General features: G+C 39.8%; 1 protein-coding gene across 5 annotated transcripts in view; it reads left to right on the top strand.

The window, feature by feature from the left end:
• The window catches only part of EPB41L4A (erythrocyte membrane protein band 4.1 like 4A), a 207696-nt gene that overhangs the window by 174230 nt on the left and 13990 nt on the right, over nt 1–19476 (top strand). For 3 of the 5 annotated variants that reach the window (XM_050945781.1, XM_050945782.1, XM_050945785.1), the window contains 4 exons: nt 111–224; nt 2859–2906; nt 5997–6074; nt 15047–15166. In XM_050945781.1, coding sequence (XP_050801738.1) covers nt 111–224; nt 2859–2906; nt 5997–6074; nt 15047–15166 — 360 coding nt within the window. The remainder of the gene's footprint in view (nt 1–110; nt 225–2858; nt 2907–5996; nt 6075–15046; nt 15167–19476) is intronic. The other 2 variants (XM_050945783.1, XM_050945784.1) reach the window with 2 other exon arrangements.

Here is a 19476-nt window from a genome sequence, read left to right as displayed (position 1 = left end):
TTAAAAATTGAAGTATATGCCTGCGCAGTATTTCTGTACAATGAGGCTGGGGTATCTAAATCTTCTGATATTTTTGAGGTCAATTGTTTACTCTTGCTGTTTAATTCTAGTGGACTGTATAATTCTCCCAATGACCGCAATAAATCACCAAAATTTCCTTACTCTCGACGACGGAACCCATCAGGTGGCAGTGAAAATGAATCTGGGCAACACGCTAGAAGAAGGTAAGAATGTGGAGAGTTATATTAACTTCCACTTTCAACAGAAGTCTTCTTTTGTTATTCTCCTTGCTTTGGGCTCAGTAAAGGCTCCTTAATCCAGAGTTGTGTTAGAGAAGAGATGTTGCACCAATAATCAATGAGTGAACAAAAATTCCAGAATTACTGCTCCTTAGAAGCTGTAAGGAGGGAAGTGTGGCCTCCGTGACCCAGGCAAATCCTTCTGAGTCCAATGGGAGAGGTGGGAGGCTGGAAGACCTTGAGTTAACCACTTTGCCTGCTGTGGTTCCTGGTGCCAGCTGGTTTGGGGATTTGAATGATCTGCCCGTGTGTGCGCGTCTCAGTTGCTGCTGCGCTCTATCTGGAGCAGAGAGAGGAGACCGCTTGTTTGATGATGTGATTTTATAAAGAATATCAGTATTGCACTATTGTTTTCAACAAAAAGACTAAACTGGTGAAGCCATTAAGGAAACGCTCTTCAATATGGCTTTTGGTGGCTCTCAGAACACTGGACAGTATGTCTGCAAAAACAGAGCTGTGAACTATTTGGTATGTTCCTTTAATTATGCAGACATTTGAGTAGCTTAGACAAATACAATAAAACAATATGGAGGGAGATTCTGTGCTGCACCAGTTACAGACAAAGCCCCGATCTTGCAATCCAGGAAGAACTGGGGCTAATGTAATTCAACCTCCCTTTTGCAGGTGCAATCCTGGGCTGCGTTGAATACTGGGGAGACCCCCGGCATACTTTCAATAGGTCTCCAGGGTCATCTTAGTTATGTCAGCCATAGCACTTCCTGGAATCTCCAGAGTGCTGTGTGCTGCAGCCCTGCCCCAGATACCCTGAGCACTGTCCTCAGCATGCCTCTGACATCAGGGCTTGCAAAGGAGTCCTCATAGACCAGCTCTGCATGTGAGGGAATTCTCTCCCAGCTGGATTATGGGGTTTTTAGGGCCATTTATGCTGCTGCAGCCCTTTTATTCTGTATGAATGGATGAGATGTGGTGAGGATCTCTCCCATTAAATCTGCCTGATAGTCTCATACTAGAGCCTGTGGGCCAGATCGTCAACTGGTATAAACCAGCATAGCTCTATTGAAATAATTGGATTATGTTGATTTCCACCTGCTGGGTATCTGGTGCTTGTAAGTCTTACTTGGAATGTATTTTATTTTCCTGAGACCATTATTCTGATTCAGTTCAATTTTAGCCATCAGAGTGGTCACTGGGGTCAGTTAAAAAAAAAAGGAAATTTAGATGTGCAATGTATAACACCATATGTCATGAAAAGTATAACACCTGTGTGCCATGGAATAAGAGATCTTTTTGAGATGTGTAGTATGTATTACCTGGGTTAAGCATCTGCAATATCTACAATACTGATAGGTGGTCATGCCAATAACACATTTTCTCTTGGGCCACAGCATTATAGAAATGTTTTTCAAAGTCTTATCTCATACATAAGCTTGTGGACACTGACAGGTGCTAACCCAATTATATCCTGTTGAGTCTTGAATTTCATTAGTCCTCTTTGTTTTTTCATCTGCCTTATAACAGAATAATTGTGGTGTTTGTGTGCTGTTTACTAGAAAAAAATCAGACTTTACTACACTGAATGAACTCTATTGGCTAACTTGCAGAGCTCTATCCTGCTCCCACTGAAGTCAATGCGAGACCTTTGTCATTGACTTTAGAGGGAACTGTAGCAATCCATCTGTGCATAGATAAAGATGACCTGCAAAATTCAAGGGGGAAAAAAGAAAAAGTGTGTCAATATTTTGCTTTATATTAATGTGTAAAGAAGACCTAAAAGTTTTTGTTATTTTCTAAAGACTTAAAAATTCAGGACTTGTCTGCTTTGAAAGGTTCTCTGAAGAGTGGAGAACTAGTAAAACTGACATCACAATAATTGGGAGGGGAAAGGATCTTTTGTCAGTTGCTTATAACCTTCAGACTTGATCCTCAGGAGATGTAGATCAGCTTAGCTCCATCAACTTCGCTGATTCACATGAGGATCTGGCCCCAATTGTCCTGGTTAACTTCAGTGACTTTTGGAAAAGAAACCTCCTTGTTGAAGATTGAACACCATATCTCCTCATTAGTTAAGGTGCGAGAAATCAGAATATATATTCCTGGTTCCCCTAGGAGGTCCTCCAAATAAACCAGGGAGAACCAAACTTGACGTTCTTCATATTTCTAATGTAAAAAAACAGAGAGAGAAAAAAATCAGCCCTTAATCCCTTCTTTATACATCATACAGAAGCAGAAGTGGGCACAATATCAATGAAAAATCTTTTTCGGGCCACTTTTAAAGAACACTGTTAAACTCAGTAGAATCGCAACCTGATCAGACTGTTTTTTCCTTCTGTTCATTGGAAAACTCCACTTAATTCATTCTAAGTTTTTTAAAGTCCTTCAGTACTCTTTAGAAAATGAATTTCAGATCTCACAAATAACTCAGTGTTCCGTGTGCATATGGTAGTTTTTAAAATGGTATAAGAATACTTTGATCCTTCAAGCACTTTACAAGCATCAACTATTTTCTATCTGAAGGGAAGGTGAGTGCCTATTAATATCAGACTTCAAGTGGCCTATAGATGTTTCATCAAAGCTTCCTTAATTATCTTTATGCCATAGGAAAGCCCAGAACAGTGGTGAAGATTCAGATCTAAAGCAAAGGAGAAGGTAAATATTATTTGACAAGGAGAGGTTGGAAAGAGAATATTGGAGACTTTTGTATTTATGTCTCAGTAGGGGTGATTTACATTCTAACACAAACAACAAAATGGTAGTATACACAGTGTTCTTTAATTACAATACTTTAATAACCTACAATAGCACAAAATTGTCTATTTTTTACTTATCCATCTGTCTAATTGCTACATTTAGAGCTTTGTATTAATTTTTTTCACTGGATCATTTAAAAATGTGTTGAATCCCACCCATGTAAAATTGTAGAAGTATCCTTTGTCTGCTGAAAAGCTTCATAATATGACCTCAGTTACTGCTTGTAGACTCACCACGGCAAAACTCGCTGGAAGTTACTCTACTGTACTATGCTGCTTGGTTAAAGTTTACTAAGGGCTTGTCTACACTTGGAAGTTATTTTGGATCAACTTGAGGTTTTCACGATAAAATGCATTGCTTCCACACACACGTTTTTGTTTAGAATTATCTGGTGTCACAACCTACTGTATTTAACTCATGTTGGAAGCAAGTTTACCAACATTCAGGATGAGTTTTCTCACAAGAAGTTAGGTGTGAACACATCCCCATTTCAATTCAACTGTTTCACCTCCCACTGCAATCCCACTTTACTTTGCTGCACACCTGGGTCAGCCTGTTTACCTGTGTACCCTCTACTGTTCTGGGGTCATCTAGAATGGCTGTCACGCCACTGTTTAAATGCTGGTGTGAGCCAGATGCACCCCTGTGCGATCCAGCTCATGGTAAATTCACACACCAATGGCTATTAGCCAAAATGATCAGGGACGCAACCCCATGCTCAGGGTGTCTCTAAACTTCTGACTGCCAGAAGCTGGGACTAGATAAGAGGGAATGGATCACTCAATAATTGCCATTCTGTTCATTCCTTCTGAAGCATCTGGCACTGGCCACTGTTGAAAGACAGGATACTGGGCTAGATGGACCATTGGTCTGACCCAGTCTGGCCATACTTGTATTCTTAAAAATGTCATGAAATTGGTTGAAAATTTTCAAAGATCTTTTGCAGAGAGCAGCATGAAATCCTTACACAAAGGTATAACAGCCTAGCCTCAAAATTGGAGCACAACACATCATTGACCCTGTGTCCTTGACCAGTTGCATCATTCAATAAAGTTCATTTCTCTGGCTGCTCGTAACAGCCAGAAAATCTCTCCACCTTTTCTTCCCACCCTTTGGTGAGGGCTCTCTTGCTTGCTGTCTCAGAGGTTGTACAAAATGCAGCAAGCTCAGGGTATAGTTAAACAGCTCCTTTCTCCTATCCAAGTGGCCTGTGAAAGGCTTGATAAGCAAGGAAGGTGCTAATTGGCAGAGTCCAGAAGCAGTGGCTCACAAAGTGAAGCCACTCCAAGAAAAGTTCATGCAAAAGTGACTACTCAGTTTCCTTCTCATGTACCCATATTGCCTGCATCATCGTGACAGCTGTCTCAAGGCAACCAAAACCATCTTGCTGCCAAACCGCCAATACATGTGGATCAGCCTGTTCATATACTGACTGTGAAAATCACAGTGCTCAGCAGTCTTTCCTCCATGCTGCTTCATAACAGTTTGAAAATTGTGCAACTCTCAAAAACCCAGGGATGAAAGGAGAGGAATCATCGAAAATCTTTGGTTTGGCCCAAAGTCCCAGAATTGTAGTGCGTTCCGGTAGGTGTCCCACAACGTGCAGCGAAAAGAAGCTCAGAATGCCTAGAGCCTGGCAGGAGAACATTCAATAGTTTCATTAATGATTTGGATAATGGAGTAGAGAATGTGCTTATAAAATTTGCTAATGACACCAAACTGGGAGGGGTTCCAAGTACTTTGGAGGACAGGATTAGAATTCAAAAGGACCTTGACAAATCAGAGAATTTGTCTGAAATCAACAATATGAAATTCAATAAAAACTAGTACAAAGTAGGGAGTCATAGGGAAGAAAAATTCAATGCACAGCTACAAAATTGGGAATAACTGGCTAAGTGATAGTGCTGCTGAAAAGGATCTAGGGGTTATAGCAGATCATAAATTCAATATGAATCAAAAATGTAATGCAGTTGTGAAAAAAGGCTAATATCATTCTGTGATGTATTAAAAGGAGTGTTGTATGTAAGATATGGGAGGTAATTGTTCCACTCTACTTATCAGTGGTGAGCCCTCGACTACAGTAGTGGATCCAGTTCTGGGCACTTTAGGAAAGATGTGGACAAATTGGAGAGAGTCCATGGGAGAGCAAGAAAAATGACAAAAGATTTAGAAAACCTGACCTATGAGGAAAGATTTAAAAAACTGGGCATGTTTAGTCTTGAGAAAAGAAGACGGGGGGTGGGAGTGGGACCTGATAACACTCTTCAAATATGTTAAGGGCTGCTATAAAGAGTGCAGTGTTCAGTTTTCCATGTCCACTGATGGTAGGACAAGAAATAAATAGGCTTAATCTGAAGTAAGGGAAATGTAGGATAGATATCCTTCTAACTGTAAAGGTAATTAAGCGCTGGAATAGGTTACCAAGGGAGGTTGCGGAATCCCTGTCAGGTTAGACAAAGACCTGTCAGGGATGGTCTAGGTTTACTTGGTCGTACCTTAGCACAGGAGGCTGGACTACATGACCTGTTGAGGTCACCTCCAGCCCATATTTCTTTGATTCTGTGACTACCAATGGGATGCCCATCCTGAAGGCTGTGCACTTATTTTGAAGAAATGCAGTACTGTGTGGACTCAGTGGTCCAAAAGGGAATTAGCTAAAGCCCAGAAAACACAGCAGTGTGGATATCTGATTTCAAAACAGTTGTTTCTGATTATTAACGCACAAAAACATACTCTGAAATCACTTTCAAGTGTAGACAAAGTTTTATGTTCTCCCTGCATCTCTTCTATTTCCTACTTCCTTCTTGTTGGATATTGTTCATAGACTTGCACAGAACTTTACAGTATTATGGACATTCTAATAATAGGAGACAAATGAACACAAGTTCTTTAATTTATAAAGTATTAATTGCAAAATGTTACATAGTTAATATTGAGAGTGAACTTGTTCATATTGATAATTCTTGTTCTTACTGTTCCACTCCCCAGGTCACGATCTCGTTGTAATACCAGCAGTGGTAGTGAGTCAGAAAATTCTAACCGGGAGCATCGGAAGAAGAGAAACAGGTTAACTTTAATTACTGCAGGCACTGAAGTGCAAAACACAAACAGATTGTTAATATTTCTGTAACAGTTCTGTTTTTCTGCTGATCTTTCTATAGACTATATTAACTTGCTCTAGTTTTATACAATCTCACTGAGACACAATGTGGCAACTTAAAGCTCAGATTTGCATATAAGTAATTTAATTAGAGAAGCACATATACATATGTGTATTCAATCAATGCTAGTCCCCATACTGGTCATTTGGAAGAATTCATTATTAATGCAGCATGCAATCAATTACATGAAGAAGTTTACAACAGATTTGCATTTTTAGTGTATCGTGATGAAAAAATGAACTGTTTTAATGACTATTAATGCCTGTAATCTCTGATAGTGCCGTGTATGACATTCACATATACTTGTGAATTGTCAGCATCTCAAAATGTGACTGAAATTGACGGGAAGCAACCCACTCTACCATTCAAAGTACAAAGTCTATTTGTAAAAGAAAAGTGTGTGTCAGGAGGGTGTCATTACTCCAGCACATTGTCAGCAATGTCTCTGTGGAAGGGAATGGAATCATGTTCTTAGATCTGAATGACCCCATTTCCATTTCTTCTTACTGCAGTCTCTTCTAAAAGAAAACTTAGTTCAACTTTCCCATCGCTATCTTGAACCCAAATATTTGTTGGCTCCAGTCAAATCAAATTCCTTACTTACTGTATGCTGATTACTTGGTTGTGGCTGGTGCCTTCTGAGTAGAAAGGGATGTTTTAAGGTGTTGGGCGTCAAATATTTTTATCTATTTTTTTTAAAGTACAGCCTAGAGAAACAAGAAATGGTAGGCTGAATTTTAATACTCGCTTCTCTTAATGCCACTATTTTAATTACATGGGTTGCTTGCCACGCCTGAGGGGATACCATGATTGAAGACAAGCAGAATAATCAGTTATTAACTATGACTATTTTATTATTAAAGAAAGGAAAAGAAAGAAAATAACAACAAACCAGAACACAAACAAGCAGTAAGCAATGGTTACTTTAGACACAATCTCTTCTGTATGGCTCTGTGGAGAGCTCTTAACAGAGATATTATACATTGGAGAGTGGGTCCACCCTGCAGGGGACACTCTTCTCTAGGTAAGATAAGACCAAGGTATATTATTCCCCCAATCAGTAGTGAGTCTGTTTTAGCGTACCACAGATAACTAACAGTTTATACATGAACAAAGGAATTTTGTTGAAGGCTTGGTGAATCTGGTTTGATTTATCATGGATAACATAAACAGTGTATAAATGGGCAGAGGTAAGTGAGCTTAACTAGGGGAAGTGTAGTCTAGTGGATAGAGCACTAGCTATAGACTTAGGAGACCTGGTTTTCGTTCCCAGCTCTACCAAGAGCCTGCTCAGTGACCTTGGACAAGTCACTTCCCCTCTTTGTCCCCCTCAGTTTCCTCATCTGTACAATAGGACTAATGATACAGACCTGCTTTGTAAAGTGTTTTGAGATCTACTATTGAAAAGTGCTATGTAAGGGCTAGATTGTTAGTATTATTAACTAAGACCTATGAAAATGAAGAAAATATTTAACTCAGATTCTTAAGAAGTCATTCAAGAGTTATTCAGTTGAAATAACTATATTTCTTATAAACTCACTGATTCATTTGCAGGAATGTTCTTGAAAAGCAAATTCATGAATATTAAGAACATTTAATTCAAAGTAAAACCCACTGGTTCTCTTTTGTTTGCTTATGTCTTCTCTCTAGGAGTACACAGTATGAATGATCCAGTGTTTAATGGAGAAGATGTTAATGCCTTAAATTACCATAGCATTTCAGTATCCCATTACTATTATTACAAGAACAGTTTATCTCTGATCCCTTTGCCTTGGCAATGATTTTGCCAAGATTGTCTCACCAATGATGCTGAAGTCTTGGTGATGTCATCGTCTTGCAGAAAGAGTGCTGGGCTGGAAGATTACTTCTTTTGGATGTTGTGTTGTGGCTTCTTTGTTCTTTGTCATCTTGCAGCTGTTTGTTTGTTTGTACCAGAGGGGCTGACCAGGCAGGGATGAGTGTGCTGAGCTGATATCTAAGTTCAGACAGATTTATACTCTTCTCTTTCCATAGTCTCATAGAAGGTGAGGGGCTTCACTGCATCCAAATAGCTGCTGTCACCTTTTGATTGGCTCAACACCTTTGTGGGATGGTCTTGGCAGCATTTTCAGCCCATGAAACTTACCATCTGCTTATGTGTATGCAGGGGGGTTGTAAAACCTCTTCAGCTTATAGTGATGTGGCTTTTGTCTGTGTTGGGAAATTCTTAGAACATCTTTAAAGTTAGAGTTCACTTAATAAGAGACTCTTGCAATATAAGGAATGAACTGCAAGAAAGTGTGGATGTTGTTTATTGTTTATCATTTTCTTAAGAATAAGAAGAATCTGCTTTCATCTTTCTAGCCCTTCTTCTGTTCAGATTAAAGAGCTAAGTATTTCATAGCTCACATGTATTTTTGTAATATTTTAGGATTTCAGGACTGGATGGCATATAGGAATGTTAATGATATAGAGCCTTTTTCCTCTAGGTCACCAGTTTAATTCCAGCCCAGATCAAAAGTCATTACCAATCTGACATCTACCTGGTAACATATATGAAATGTGTTGTTGGTCTTAGTTTTGTTCCCTATGGCCAGGTACAGGGAAAACACTGGCCTCAGTCAATTGCCACCTTTGTGTAAGCAGTTTCAGCAGGTATTCAGAACTATGGAATGGACATGAACACTGAATTTTTTACTGTATCTTCTTACTAGCAGAGGTAATCCAGCCAGATCAGTGTTAAAGTAGCAGGATGACATGGGGAAATATGTGCTGCCACTGCCCAGGCTGTATCTGTTTTGTTGATAAATATGAGTTCATTTTCCAGTGCTGTGGATCAGGCACATTGCAGAAATGAGCACTAAATTGTACTCTTTTTGGTCTTGACAAATGAACAGATGGAGATAATATTCACAAGTATCAGGTGAAAGCAAATCTAGCATTGGTATGCAAAGAAAAAAGAGTAAATGTGAGGCATTAACAGTGAAAATGGTGAAGGTTAGGATTAAGAGAACAACAAATATTTAAGCATTCTTAATAAACACATTAGATTTCAATACAACCTGTGTATATTTTATTCTGAGGCAAAATTATGTAAATAAAGTACAGCAAAAACTGTTCTGAATATATTTAAATAATAAAAGATGCATTCTCTGTATTTTCATGCTGTGATCAAAAGAAAATTTATTTAAGTTATGAGGTATTATGTATAGTACCATTGCCTTCTAGTTGGTTGTAATCATAGAAATTTGATCACATCTCTAGAGAATAGCACAAAAAGTATTAAGCAGATACATTCTCAAATATGTTTGAAATGGAACTTCAGCAGTCAGATGAGCCTTCATATTCTTAAGGTGGGTAGGCTGCAGCACTGGCTTTTTCCTTGGTGTCTCTGGCACATTTCCTAGGTACAGACTTTCTGTTACTGCTTCACAGAAATGGGACCACCTGACCCAGCTGCTTTAGGTCCCCAGGACCAGTGTTTACCCCCCCCGATAGCTTGAGCACATCTTATCTTGGAGCTCCAGTCTCATGGGTGCTCTGGGTTTAGAGTTCTTCTCATCAGGTACATGTGATAGTGAAGTACACATACATTGTAAGGTTTTCCCCAAACCAGTCACTCTTTATTTTAGCTAGCATGAGAAATATACAGATTTAGACAAAAAATTAAAAATACCTATATGCATTTCCCTGCTTCAGTTTCCTCGCTACTCTGGAGCATTCTTTGGGCCTTGGTCAGAGTCCTCTGAGGTATCTGGGATCCCCTTCCTGCACATTGCTTCCTTTCCTAGTCCTGGATTCTGTCTGTCTGTCTATCTCTCTCTGACCCATGCAGTCGGTGCCCACCATTCTCTTTATCTGAAATGGCCGATGAGAGATCTCTCTTTTCTAACCTCCAACGCCCTTTGTCAGGTAACTCCCTGTTTGGCCTCATCAGAGATTTCTCACCAGGTGATCCATTGCCTAGTTATTTCTGCCCTGGAGTTCAGACTTGAAAAACTGGTTTACCCTAGGCAGTAGCTATCTCTTTGTCCAAGAGTGCTCCATTTGAATGAATGATCATTACAGTTTAATGACCATTGCTAGCCCTGTGCCAGGTGGAAGAATTTCTCCTGTGGGTTTTAACTCAATATCAAGGCAAAAGACAGCGGGGAAGGCAAACAAGCTCCACATTCGAAATGGAGCTGACAGTCTGATACAGATACAGAGAGTCCCTAGTATCAACCAGAAATCAAAATTCATAAACTTTACATAGACACATTCCCCAAGTCGTCACAGCTTCATAACCACATCTAATCTGAATCCTGCAGAGATATAACACTAGTGTTTTTAGTTTGCTGATATTGCTTGTTTTGTTAGCTGCTCTAGTACTTTATATATTGAGATTTTTCAATACTATATTTGCTGCAAATTAAGCAGATAAGTAAACGTGACGGTTATTGTTGGGCGAAATTGTGTTAGAGCAATAGTAGGAAAGGAGACAGCAGAAATATAAAGTATTCAGAGATGAATTAATGCATGCCCAAGGATTTTCTTACCATCCAGAAATACATATATTAGAATTTTTAGAAGGCCAATATATATTAACTAGGACATGCAAAAAATATTAAAGGTTAACAAAGAAGCATAGAAGGAAGAAAGCCTCCAGAGTAGAGGATGGCTGGCAGAATGCCAACTGAGGGCAAGAACATGTAAAAATTATAAAAAGCAAAGATGGAGAAAGAAGAAATTGCTGAAGAGGTTAAGAGTAATGAGACATCTTTCAAGTACATGTGAAGCAAGAAATCATTGTTGGAGACAATGCTACCTCTAAGAGCTCGGAAGGGTAATTTATGGTCAGAGAAAGCTGAAAAAAATAGAGAGGTGCTGAAAAAGTAAATGATTTTTTTGCATCAGTGTTCTCAAACCAATGCCCAAAACAGACGTATATTTTCAGGGAGAGGAGACGTGATAAAAAAATTAGAGCATCTGAAGACCGACAAATACAGAACCAAATGGGAAACTGCACGTTTGATTTCAGCAGCAGGAAGTTGTTAGAAATTCTAGTCCAAGTCTTTGCTTTCCTGTATCTAACATCTATGTCATAATGCTTTTAATATCTAATATCTGAAGCGTTTCCAGGGATTTTTTACAAGGAGTAGAAAGTGAAATATCTGGATTCTCAGGCTCAGGTTTAATTTCCAATTTTTACACAGAGCTCACAAAAACTCTTTGGAAGATAGATGTTACCATATGACAAAAAGGGGAAAAGCTTCAAGGCAATATCTCATTTTAGCAGGGGTCCCAAATTTGGAAAAGAATTACTATCTCCTCTGTATTTCAGTCAAAGAGCAGCACCGCACTGTGAGGCGCTTTTTTATAGTACCTCATCCACTTTCAGATCAAGAAGATTTAAAAGTGTCAAACCAGTGCATGCTGGGGAGAGAGCAAGGGGAGAAGTACTTTCTTCCATAGCTGGAGGGAAGGTCCAAAGGAGATCAAATTTTATACATGTATTCTGGATTTAAATCTTGGAAATCACTGGATGAAGGTTCCCTGGGAATCTTTCATAATTGCTGAAGTTGTTTCAGGATGCTACAATCAGAAATATTCTAGCTATGGACGTGTTTACTTGTACAGTTCTGATCCTAGCATGGACACTTAGTACAATGGTTGTATCACACCGTCATACTAGTGCTAAAACGGCTTTGAAAACGATTCTTGTTCATCACATTGTATTTGTTTAAGCAAAAGGTATTAGTCTGAAATAACATGGAACTGTGTTGTTTGAATCTTTGCTAGCTCAGAAACCAACGATGGTTTCAACCTATACCCAGTCTGTAAGATCTTCTTTTCTCTTTTTTATTTTGTCATTCTTTATCTTTAGCACTGTCAGACTTTCAGCTGTAGAAAAGCACTTTCCTGCTGTAGTTGTAATTTCATTCCCTATTAGCCCCAAGGATTTCCAGTAGTAGAGTGGGCTGCAGAAGAAAGGACTTGTTTATTTTATAAATGAAAGATAATTAATCAGAAGCTTATTGACAAAGTGGATGGTCAGTGCAGGGGTGTAATTTCAAACACTATCACAAGGTGTACAGTCTCACTCACATTATAGCCAGTGGGTGCATACATCATGCTCTGCTGTAATCTGTAGTGTATTGCAGCTTATTTTTAATTTTTTATGCCAGACAACTAAATATTTATGAAATCCTACCTCCAGCAGAGGTCACATGCCTCCTCAACAGACTGGATGCTATCTATTAATAGATACTGGGCCTTCTCCATTGCCTGGCACATGTGTAGTCACAAATGAGCAAAATTGGTGTCAAATACTGCCATTCTGATTTAGTAGCATTTTGCACAGATTTAAACAACTGTACTATATCAAGACATGTGACACTATTTACACCATGGATGATGGCCGCCCTTTCACAATGAATTACCTGTTGATATGTGAGTTCCTATATTACATAATCCTATATTAACATATAAATTTATGTTAATTCTTGCTGCTACCGATTACAGGTTTAAAGTGACTTGTTTAGAGATGAAGACTTGATGCGCCAGTGTGTTCTGGCTGCATTGTGCCATGCAACAGAGCTTTGCTGATTTGCACTAGCTGAGGATCCAGCCCAAGAGTCATTAAACATATATAGAGAAAATCAGATGAAAGAAACAGAAACAGTTTGCATAACATCGCTAACCTGATATAATTAAAAATTCATCTAGATAAAGCTTGTTACTGGCAACAATAAGAATAAAATAGCTTATATTTCCAAGGGAGTGATATTTCCTTTCTGACCCTCTTGATCAGCCAGTCTGTCAGAGAAATATCTTTCTGGCATCTTTTTTCTCGAATTTTCCTTCCCAATTCTATTTTCAGGTTTCTTTAATATGCCTGGTTTGTTGTCATATCAAACACCCTCCTCTCTCAGAATGGTATTTCATGTGGTCTGTCTCTTAATTCGTGCAGGATTATATTCAGTGCTGTCGCTCAACAGTTTCATATCCTGTTTGCCTGTTCTATCTTTGCATCTGATCACCCCCAATAAACATATCCACCTCCAAGACTGGCTAACTTTTGGCTAGGCCTGAATGACCTTGCCTTAACATGTTGATTGTCTTGGCTGGAGGCATCACCCTGAAATAAGATCAGTTTGTTATTAGAGCTGCAGAGCTTGTAATTCATTGCTGACATTCGTTCCAATCTGCACTAGCTGTGAATCATGGACTGATTCACGGATCTGTCGTTATTTTTTTAAAAAACATATCGCATTTGAAAATAAGTGGGTTGAATTGCACTGAAACCTCTTTGTAAAGAATTTGGACATTTTTAGGGATATAGAAGGATACAGGGGATTTGCTTTTAAACCCTACAAAAAGATAAACACTAGCTATGCTGGTGCACTGTATATGAGTTTCTGCCTTTAAGCAGATTCCCATTGGTACATTTCTCATTTATTACATTAGATTATACCTCATTTTACACTGACCTGTTTTGGGCATTATTAGAATAAGGGTTAGACATTAGAGATCAGTGAAATCAATTGAAAAGAATTATTACTGTTCATTTTAAACAACAGATATTTAAATGTCCAAATAGAATCTATTCTCAGAACGTGTTCTAGATTGGATACTTCTGCGTGCCTGGACTATTTTTGACCTTACAGCAATCCATCCCATCTATCTCTAAAGCATCAGTTGCTGTAGTAACTAGGCACTCTGAACCTCTTCAGCATTGTTCTTACAAACAACGGGCACTTGACTTCACAGTGTCATTCTCTAGGGAAACCCTGGGAACATTTACTGGATCCTTACATGTAGGTAACCCTCTGTGCATAGATCTACCTCCTGCCTGCAGGGGAGACTCAGCAGCATCCATGGCAGTGTCCCTTACACTTCTGGATCCCATATAATGTGTCCCATGTGAATCCAAGTGCCTTGCAGGGGGGATGCAGCAGGGACTTGGCAGGTTTGGGGTGAAGTGGGTGGGTTGGAGAGGTCTCAATACAGCTGTGGGCAAGGGAGGCCCTAGTCATCTGGTTTCATTAGAGCCATACTGCCAGGTCTGCAGCCATAGCGTAATGAGCTTCATGCAGCTGGTAAAAATAGTCCTGGACTCCTCTTCCCTGAAATATACCCAGATCCTGAGGGAGTTTCAGGCTTTATGGTTTGATCCTGCGGACTGTTTTTCAGCAGGTACTCTGCAAGGAGATCCATGTGGACTCCTCCTGCTCCTTAAGCCCATGTTAGTGGTTTTGCCACAGAAGGGAGCAAGCTGGCCCAGAGAATTTAGAAACAATTGCAAAAACGTGAACTGCAATACCAGACTTATACTAAAAGTCTGTGGATTTGAAAAGCAAAAAAAATCAGCATACAGCCCTATGAAGTGCTTTTGGCATAGGTTAGGAAGATGGTCTAATTCATGTTGGAGGCCATGTTTTACTGGTTTGAATTGATTTTCCTCTTGTACAAACTGATTTTTTTTTAATTTCTAAATAAATTTTGTTTTCTTTGATACAAGTTCTTGTTTTTGTAATGGTTTTAGGAAATAGGTAAAGTAAAAGGAAAGTTATAACTCTTATGTAAATGTGGTTATAACCAAGCTTGCTGATCGGCTCTTTTTAAGGTAGCAGCAGGGGTGCGCGCAGGAATAAATATTTGTCGACTTTTGGAGGAGCACGTTTTGTGCCCCCACAGCCCCAGGGGCCAGAGAACCTCACTCTCCCCACCACAGCCCCAGGGCCAAAGGAGTTCAGTGCTCCTGCTGATTATTGGGGTGATCCATGTCCTGGCTTTCCCTGCCCAGAGAATAGTTTGACTAACACCAGGATTCCTTCAAAAAATACTGCAAACCACACCAATGCCAAAGCATTGATCCTCCAGATCTTTACTCTAGATGTGTTGTTTTTTATGCAGGTTACGGCAGGAAAATGACATGGTGGATTCAGCTCCTCAGTGGGAAGCAGTACTGAGACAACAAAAAGAGAAAAACCAGGCTGATCCCAACTACAGGCGATCCAGGCACAGATCTCGATCGTACGTGAGCATTTCCACACTTTGACATGAAATCAAAGACCACTGTAATGTATTTTGCACCAGGACAAATAATTCTGACCTAATTATTATTACTACTTTGTAAGCTGTTCAGGACTGGCAACTTTATTGAAGTTTACTTGGTTTAATCTCACATTAGATGACTTCTAGGAATATTCCACTTTGTAATCCCCCTCCAGTGGTGCAGTGGTTTGAGCATGAGGCTGGAAGTAAGAAGATGTGAGTTCTAGTAGAAACTCTGCCACTGACTCAATATGTGAGCTTGAGCAAGTCACCAGACCTTTATGTGGCCCTAATTCTATAATGGGCATAATAACGTTCCCCACCTTTGTACAGTGAGTGAAGATCTACAAGTGACATTTTATTTTACTATAGTATGTGAGGGTTGCTCTTTGTGAAATTTCCACACAATTTAATTTAGCCAAAAAAAAATCTATGAAATACTGTTCCAGATTAGACCGGTCACTAACAACTTCACTTCAAATTACCATTTGTAAGCAGCAGTCAGAGATTTATTATAACCTGCTGTCAAGATTTCCGTGATAGAGTGGTGTTGCTAGGCAATGCCGTGCATATCTTCAGCCATCCACTGAACAGTGAAGTTGCCAGTTCCTAAAATTAATTTTCTTGTGAACTAATGAAAACATTGTATTGATTATTTTTTACTCTGTGGATAGTCAGGGTTTAGAGAGATTCCAAGCATATTATTCTTGGTAGTGTTAATGTCCAGCATAACTTGTGACTAGAGAAAGTCAAAAGTAGGGTGGGGCTCCCGGGTATCTAAAGGAGAGTGCCAAAGGATCCATGGCAGAGCAGAAGTGTTGGAAAGCATGTTTAAGAGTGCCAGGAGACCAGCTGGGAGGCCCGGGATAGTACTCAAGAGAGTAGCTTGACTGCTACCATAGGCTAGTTCCTGTCTAAAATGGATGAATTGTCCATCCCAGGATGCATGTGGCTTAATATGGTAGCAAGGTAATGCGCTCGAACACTTACACAGCTACAGTCTCATAATACAAGTTTTAGGGCTTGTCTACATCAGAAAGTTGCAGCGCTGGTGAGGGAGTTACAGCGCTGCAACTTAGGAGGTGTACACATCTGCAGGGCACCACCAGCGCTGCAACTCCCTGTTTGCAGCGCTGGCCGTACTCCCGTTTTGTCTCGGGTGTAGAGGATCCAGCGCTGGTGATCCAGCGCTGGTAATCAAGTATAGACGCTTACCAGCGCTTTTCTTGACCTCCGTGGAATAAGCAGGTATCCCAGCATACCTGAGGAAGCCTCTGGTAATCAAGCTGGTCTCCTTCCCCGGCTTGCTCTCGCGTTCCCCGAACCCCGAGCAAGCAGGTCTCCTTCCCTGAGGTTTGCTGGGTGGTTCCGGGAACGCGAGAGCAAACCCGGGAAAGGAGACCAGCTTCGCCGCGGTTTGCTCTCGCGTTTCCCGGAACCACCCAGCAAACCGCAGGGAAGGAGACCTGCTTGTTCGGGGAACGCGAGAGCAAACCGCGGCGAAGCTGGTCTCCTTTCCCGGGTTTGCTCTCGCGTTCCCCGAACCACCCAGCAAACCGCAGGGAAGGAGACCTGCTTGTTCGGGGGTTCGGGGAACGAGAGAGCAAACCGGGAAAGGAGACCAGCTTCGCCGCGGTTTGCTCTCGCGTTCCCCGAACCTCCCTTGAAGCCGCCCAACAGCGCTGCAGTGTGGCCACATCTAACACCACTTGCAGCGCTTTTTGCTGTAAGTGTGGCCACTCTGCAGCGCTGGCCCTATACAGCTGTACTAATACAGCTGTAACAACCAGCGCTGCAAAATTTTAGATGTAGACATGGCCTTAGTTACCTTCCATATTAAGCCAGAACTATTGGATCTGTGTGAAGCATCAAATTGCTGAATTTATTTCCCTTCATAACAATTTATAGATGTATGCCATAAAAATAACAAAATTCCTAATACAGAATTGGGGTACAGATCCAGCCCTTTGCTGGGATATTGCACCTCCATGTCACCAGTAGATGCAGTCCAGGCTCTGGCACGCAAGAGGCTAGGAGTTAACACAAAATTAACTATTGATTTCAAAATGTAAACTAATAAAAATGGCAGAGTCAGACTTTTCTACCAAGAGCTCCAATACTTTAAAAACTTGGTGGGGGGAATAAATACAGTTGAACCCACATATAGCGTGCAACAAATCCAGATGTAGAGGATCCTTTGCATGCTTATGCCTGGTAGTGGGGTTGCATTCTTGTATACCAGTGTGGTTTTAGGTTGGTTTAAAATATGCTGGTACAGCAGGACCAAGAAATAATACTTACCCACATCCAGTGGTACCAGACCCCTGGGCATGGACTGCAAGGGGACAGTAACATCTACTTTGCCTGCAGAATGGAACAGTTGCTTCTTGTCTCTGTTTAACTCTCCACAAAAAGAGCATTACTCATGCTTTGTGTAAGGAGCTGTGATCCTGACCCCGTTATGGCGACCAGACAGCAAGTGTGAAAAATTGGGATGGAGGCGGGGGGGTAATAGAGCCTATGTAAGAAAAAGACCCAAAAATCAGGACTGTCCCTATAAAATCGGAACATCTGGTCACCCTACGCCCCAGTGAAAAGATATAGGTAAGTTGAGGGTAAGTCCTGAATTCTTTCAATGCATTGCCTTGAGTAGATTGCAGTTCTAATTCTAGAGAGCTTCTCCTTAAATTGAAGCTCCATGGAGAAAAAAGACTTTCCTTTAAGAGGGTTGCACCACACTTTAAAAAATTTTTTTTAAATCTGCAAAATTACTTTAATAACTTGTGACTGGAAGGATTTATTCATTGGGGTGCAGAGGAAATAAATTGAAATTTGATGAATATATACAACATACAAATGTGCAACTATTTTACTGTTATCTATTGAATATAAAGAACAAAACCAAACTATGATATAAAGCTGTATATCTGTGTTGACATTTCACAGTTCTGATATTACAAGCCACCGGAGTTCCGTTCTCATGGTTACCGATATCATCAGAACTCATTTTTATCTCTAACGCCATATGTCACAGTTTTGATTCCTTTATGAAAAATGCGTAGTGCCATTAAAATTCCAAATGTTAAGAGTTTTACAGGCTTTGTACAGATCTGTTTTCTTTCACCATCACTTAAAAATCAGATGTTAATAAGTAGACTTATTATAGGAAAATACATAGATAAAAAGTGTCAATCTAATAACTCATTTGTGTTGAAGCTGTGAAACATAAAGTAAATGTGATTTGCATTACTTTTTGTTACCTCCTATATAGAGAGCATGTTTTAAACCAGGAAGTGCACTCTAAACTTCTAGCCCTTATACAAAATTTGTAACTAACTTTTTCTTTGCCAGATAAGTTTCTATTACATTAATGAGACACCAGAGGCTCCCTCTCGTGGCTAGTTTAACTCATGCAATGATGAAACACTGAATTAGATCAGTGGTGTAAAAAGGTTATATTTTCATTACATATTATTGATATAGCAATATAAATGTACACAGTGCTTTACAGAACAAGACAAGATCCTAGATGGTGAGGAGACAAATCTTAGGGTATTATGAGTTTTTTTTTCCTCTTCATTGTGATAGAGATGAATATATCTGCATCATCTGTTTATCTTTCTAAGCAAAACAGAACAAAACAAATTGACAATAAAAACATTTGACATGGACAAAAATAGTCTTGAAAAAGAAAACATTGGCTCTTTAAAGATGTTTCTTACAAAAATGATCACATAAAAGCTTTTTAACCATTTGAATGGCAAAATTAAACAAGGTAGTTGAGACAAGGTAGTTGAGATAATACCTTTTACTGGACCAGCTTCTGTTGGTGAGAGACACAGCTTGTCTTTCTCACCAACAGAAGTTGGTCCAGTAAAAGATATTACCAATCTCACCCACCTTGTTTCTTTATTATCCTGGAACGTGTATCTATGCTACATACAAAATTAAACAAGACAGATAGACTCAAGGTACGGTAGGGTGTTACAGCACTTATTAAACTTGGTTGTGGCTCAGCTGTGTGATAACATGGCGTGACCTATGTAAAACAGAGAAAAATCAGATCCCTAGTGCAGGGTATGAGGTTGTTTGTTTGTTTGTTTGTTTTAGTCTAGTCATAACAGATTCATTACAGTTCCACACATTTAACAATGCTTTGAACTCTGTCATTTTAATAGTATAGACATGGCCTTCGTGTTAACTACTATCTGTGCTGCATTCAATTTAACTGCAAATTGGGTTCACTTTAGTAGCTTGAGGTAGAGGGACAAATCAGCTTTAATTGTGTC

This window comes from Gopherus flavomarginatus, chromosome 3 (assembly GCF_025201925.1).
Source record: "Gopherus flavomarginatus isolate rGopFla2 chromosome 3, rGopFla2.mat.asm, whole genome shotgun sequence".
Lineage (NCBI taxonomy): Eukaryota > Metazoa > Chordata > Testudines > Testudinidae > Gopherus > Gopherus flavomarginatus.
The sequence above is the reverse complement of the archived record's forward strand: the minus strand, read 5'-3'. Positions and strand labels throughout refer to the sequence as shown.